The following is a 5,331-nucleotide window of genomic DNA, read 5'->3' as shown; positions in this document are numbered from 1 at the left end:
TCCTGACTGAACCCAGCACACTTACCTATTGAGATTTTCCAAAGCAGCAGCCAAATGCTTGGAGTCAAACCTGCAGGAATAGTTTAACTCATTGGTAATCTGTCGTCTTAAAATCTGCATCTGACCAACCTGTTGAAATAAAACAAAAAACGGTGGAGTGTTAGACTGAACACAGTGAAGGAAGAATAAAATCAAACCACGGAAAAACTTAATGAGCAATAGCTTGCAGTTAAACAGGTTGCACAAAGTCTTCATTACGCCTAGCAGCCTTTGCAGGGCTGCCCAAAGCAGGACATACACCTTGTTTCGGTCCCAGAGCCCTGACTCAGGCTGCCCACAGTCAGAACTGATGGGCCCCAACTGTGCAGTCAGAGGAGAGGGGCAGTCCCAGAGCTCAGGAGTCACACGCAGTTTGTGGCAGCAAATACAGGCAGTGTGAAAAAAGCGCTAGAAAGGTAACGGGTACAAACGCCCAGTTACTTGACACCGAGCCCTAACTCGGTCTTCCCAGCTCAGTTCTGTAGCACCAGACTCCATTTCTGGCAAACTGTTACACATCAATCTCACATTGCTCAGCCCTTCATGGAGCGCGAGCTGTCCTTATCAACGCAGCTGAGGAGCCCTCTCCAATTCAGGCCTGCTTCACTTGTGATGTTACCGAATTCCAGCTCAACACAACACAGCATAGGAAAATAAGCAGATTAAAGTATGTAACCAAGGTTACATACTTTACATACTAGGGTGAGTTCTGCGTATCGCCAAGTCACATACTCCTACCTTCATTATGGAGTCTAAATATGCTGTCCATATCTTCTGAGTTTTTGCAATTGCTGCAGAATAAACCTTGTTTGAATTTGCTGAGAAAAAAAGAAGGGTGAGGAATTAAAAAAAGAACAAGAAGAGAAATAAGTGCAAGTGTGCAGAGACAGCAGCTTTCTCCCGTCCTAACCAGTAAGCACTTACCTGTAATTCCTTTGAGAGGACTGACAGCGTTCATAAGCGCTTTTAAGGTGTCCTGTACTGTCCTGTCACGCAATATATTTTTCTGAAACATACTGAGGAAATTCTAAAGAAAAGAAAAAGAAGGAAGTAAAATCCTCACACACGTACTCTATACTTAATCTTGGTGGTAAAAGAGCCACATTTTTTAACAGCAGGGAAAGCATATTTCCCCACATGAAGAGCTGACGAATTGTGCAGCTAGACTTTGTGCTTTTCTGCATTACGCTAATCAGTGTTAGGACAATTAGCAGATCCCCCTCATCAATACATAACACCCACTGTAGACATTAATGCAGTTTTTGAGAAAGAGCTGTCTCCATCAATACTTATTTTCCTTAAAAACTTTAACCAGGCTAGGACTGGATTCTTCCCAGAAGACAAAAACCCCTTGGTTTTACACAGAGGCATTAGGAAAAAGTCATGACATAGAGCTGACACCTTATTTGTACCATGGTGGACCCCAACAATCTGATTCTTTGTTGGTATCTAGACAGAAAAACGGAAGTTGACCCGAGATCAACTTGTAAGTATACACAAAGCGTACACCTTCAAAGCCGCTCCCTGCACTCCATTGTTGGATGTAACGCATACCCCGGTGTTCCACAGCACCAATACTCAAGAGTGCCAGCTTTCACTACTTGATCTGTAACTGAAATCCTTACCTTTGGGTTCAAACACACATTTTGCAAGTGCTTTTGATTTCCAGAAAAAAAATAACAGATTCTTTATTTCACCAGAAGTTATTAAAGAACAAACACATCGTGACCTGGAGAAGCCAAAGTTTAAAAATTACCTGCAATTCCTTTACAATCATGAAACACAGCAGCCTGTCTAAACCATTGAGACCAAAGGTTCCTAAAGTATCTTGGATCTCTGTGAAGAGACGACTACTGGTTACTTCCTGATGAGTTTTGATATCATACCAGGTGTTCATCTGGTCAATGTAACATGTGATTCTGAGGAAAAATTAAACAAATACTTCAGATAAGCTGCAGACAGTTCCTGTCATATTCTGAGTAATGAGTTATCTTAGTCAAGCAGAGATCAGAAAGACTCTCTAAGCATCTCAGGTGATGTTTAGCTGCTCCTCTCTCCACAGTGGTTTTGTCTCCCTTCCCTGGTTCCTCTCTCCTCCGTCTGTGTAACACACTCTTTTCCTTCTTAGACTAAAATCACAACTTTTCTAGACTAAGATTTAAAATGCCCAGGATGGATTGGGTAAATCTGTTTTTAGATTAAGCTAAGGAAAAACTATTTGTTGCGTATTTTGTTTGTATATGGTAGAACTGGAGCAATTCAACTCACGGCGCTACAATACAGCTTGTGACAAACGGTACTTACTTTGGGTCTGTGATCCTCAGGATTTCTCTACAAAGCCGACCAATAAATGTCACGGATTCATCCACAGGGGTGAATTTTGGTATAGGAATGTGAGTAGACTGATATATGCTTTGCCAGTCTTGAATCTGAAAAATAAGTTCTAGAGTAATTTGCAGTGTTACCATTACAGATATTTAATTTGCTTTTAAATTAAACAAAAGGGATAGAATTCCTAAGTAGTGCACTGTAAAACCATGTTGGAAATTACACACAGCAGAACACCATAAAAACAAAATAAAGAGAAGAACGAGGCTCATAACAAAGAACAAGCAGAATCGAAGTGTGGAGGTTGAGAGGACAACCACCATTCCTGGTGGGAACTCTGTCTGGTCTGCTCTGCAGCAAGACTAGCCACCGTTTTGTTAGCTAAATTGAAGATCTGTTCACTCCACCACCTGGAAATATCACAGAAAGAGCTGGTAACTACTGCAGTTACCCAGCCTGGACTGTGATGGCTAACAATAAATACAGAGGGGACTACTGCCATTCATTTCTGTTTGAGAAAGAGGAAGGACATCGTTCACTAGCAAGAGATAGTAAAATACTCTGTTTGGGAAACTTTGCCCTTCTTACGTACAACTAATGCAGTGGGGACGCAGAAAAAGCTGGGGGCAGATGTTTTACACAGCAGTTAGGACATCTCGTTAAGTCACAGCAGTATGGATGGCACCCAATGGGGTACACATGTGCCATCAGTCACAAGCTTTAACATCCAAACACATTTATCAGCTTTCTACTTGTTCTTGGTTTTGACCAGCACCTTTGTTCTTAGGAAGTTATTGCACTCCTGTTCCACGTTGTAGTTAATAATGCGAGACACTTCCTCTTGCCAAATTTTTAAACCATATATGTTGACGTAATCCTGGATATATTCAAATGATCGATGGAACCCATCCATTGTAGCTGCCATTTCTTTCAGTTTGGGCATCAGTTCACTCGGCTACAGATAAAAAAAACACCCAAAACCAAAACTGTGAACATGCAGAATACAAAGAAAATGTAAAAGGTTGGCTTCTAAGTGCTTTTACACAACAACCTCTAGAGGATTTTCACTCTGCTGCAGCCAAAACCAAAAAGCACTGAGAAGCTTATCGCAGGTTGTTTGATATCTGAAATAACTCTCTGTCCTAAATATTTTTTCCTCCTGCTTTTTATGCTTACTTTAGGTTTCAGTGGTACTATTGATTGATCTAGGAGAGACACTCAAGAATCTGGAGAGGATCAAAACAAGGAGTCACACTCCCCACTCTATCACTGCCATGCTGTTTACCTGGCTTATACCTATCATGCATCGTCATCAGTCGTCACAGACAGACCTGTGAACTCAGAACTGATGGGACACTTGGCAATAGAATAAAAACATGGTTTTGAATTCTATGTACTCTTAGCAGTTTACAAACTCATTTTAACACCAAGTAAGGCATTCCAAATCACTTTTCGGAGGTTCAAAAAGTGTATTTTTTTTTTTACAAAAGGAAATTTGTACAGAAGATTACAAATTATTTTCTAAAAGGTAGTATACTAAAAGAGGTCCCAACAATTCCAAGATACATAAAAAATAAAATAAAATCAAGCTGTTACACACCTTGGATCTAGGATTAAAGATGAGTCCCCTGTGAAGCGCTAGAGCTACCCGTTTTACCAGCTCCTTCCTTATTCCATCCTCTAGTAACTGTTTTGGGTCCACCTAAGTAGAAGAAACAAGTTTTTCTTAAAGTCAGAAAGGTACAAAAAAAAAATATAAAGGATTTTGTTTGTACCAAAAAAGATATTAAGTACTTAGGATGTAATCGGAAAGCAGTGCCACCAGATACACTTTCCCAGCAGTGCTTGCCCAAAGAATAAATGTTTAAATACTTCCACCCGATACAAATGGTTCCTTTAAGTTGAATGGCAAAGGTTCGCACACCCCATATTCAACCTCTGTTAATGATCCATTGAGAATGTTGTACCATTATAAAAAGCCAGAATGCATTAAGTGCTGTATTTTTCTTTAAGTATGCTTGTTCCTGAAGTCTTGAAAGAGGTATCTTAATGTAGGAAGAGCAGTCTTTGCCAAAGAAAAAATGGCTCTTTAGAAAAGACTGCGGTCACTTTTCCAGTAGAAATAAAAAAAAAAAGGGGTCAATTAAGGCTGATGAATCTATATGCAATGAGAGCTTTGGGTTCTTAACAACCTTAATACGGTTCTTATCTGGATGCCAAGTTAGGCATCACTGTTTGAAAATTTGTATGCCAACTTATTTTTTCTTGTCTTTTTATCTTTCCTCAAGGTCTTGCTTAATGTGCTGAAATATCTGTGCTGAAATGCTAATTGCCACCAAATTACTTTTTCCTACTGGAATAATCAAACGTTACCTTGATGATACCAACTAAAGTAGTTTTCATCATGAGGATGCCTTCGGTGAAGATCGAAATTGCATGGGTTAGCTTAGCAACCTTTAATGGAAAGGGAAAATACAATTTACTGAAGTGATTCGATAGATTCAAATAATTACGCTATAAAGATACACACCTTTCCCAGTGGTAGCTTCCTATTTTAGATTAAGGTAATTTGCACTGCCAAACTTTCCATTTTACACCTTGTTCTAGATTATTTTTGTACTGTAAGGAAGTCTTTCTTTAAATTAGATCAATATAGGTGTGTTACTAGGAGGACAGAACAGGTACCCCTCGGAGGCTTTACAGAGGTTATGGGAGGAAAGACCTAGCCAGCTACATCACGTCTGTACGAATCATGATGGACAACACCCTAAGTTGTTTCCCTGAGCAGGCTAGGAACAAGCTTGACGTAGTTATTCCATAATGAAACCTGCTGCCAGCACTGAGTCTACTTCAGCATTTCCACTGATTTAATACAGTAGCACATTCACTGAAGTTTTAAATTATTATTATGCTCAGAGTTCAGACAAGCCAGTCTTTTGCCTTTAAGACACCGACAGTCTAGAA

General features: G+C 39.8%; 1 protein-coding gene across 1 annotated transcript; it reads right to left on the bottom strand.

Moving 5' to 3' along the window:
• Positions 1 to 25: 25 nt before the first annotated feature.
• On the bottom strand, positions 26 to 4,821 carry LOC104506453 (WASH complex subunit strumpellin-like; the record flags this gene model as incomplete). The annotated part of the gene is made up of 8 exons (XM_010147398.1): positions 26 to 129; positions 778 to 857; positions 964 to 1,066; positions 1,796 to 1,958; positions 2,344 to 2,468; positions 3,143 to 3,322; positions 3,968 to 4,069; positions 4,741 to 4,821. Coding segments are annotated over 8 exons (938 nt in total), but the record flags the coding sequence as incomplete, so codon positions are not given.
• Positions 4,822 to 5,331: the final 510 nt, after the last annotated feature.

Source organism: Eurypyga helias, unplaced genomic scaffold (genome assembly GCF_000690775.1).
Source record: "Eurypyga helias isolate BGI_N326 unplaced genomic scaffold, ASM69077v1 scaffold39612, whole genome shotgun sequence".
In the NCBI taxonomy this organism is placed as follows: Eukaryota; Metazoa; Chordata; class Aves; order Eurypygiformes; family Eurypygidae; genus Eurypyga; species Eurypyga helias.
Note: the sequence above shows the minus strand (reverse complement) of the source record. Positions and strands in the feature narration are given on the sequence as shown.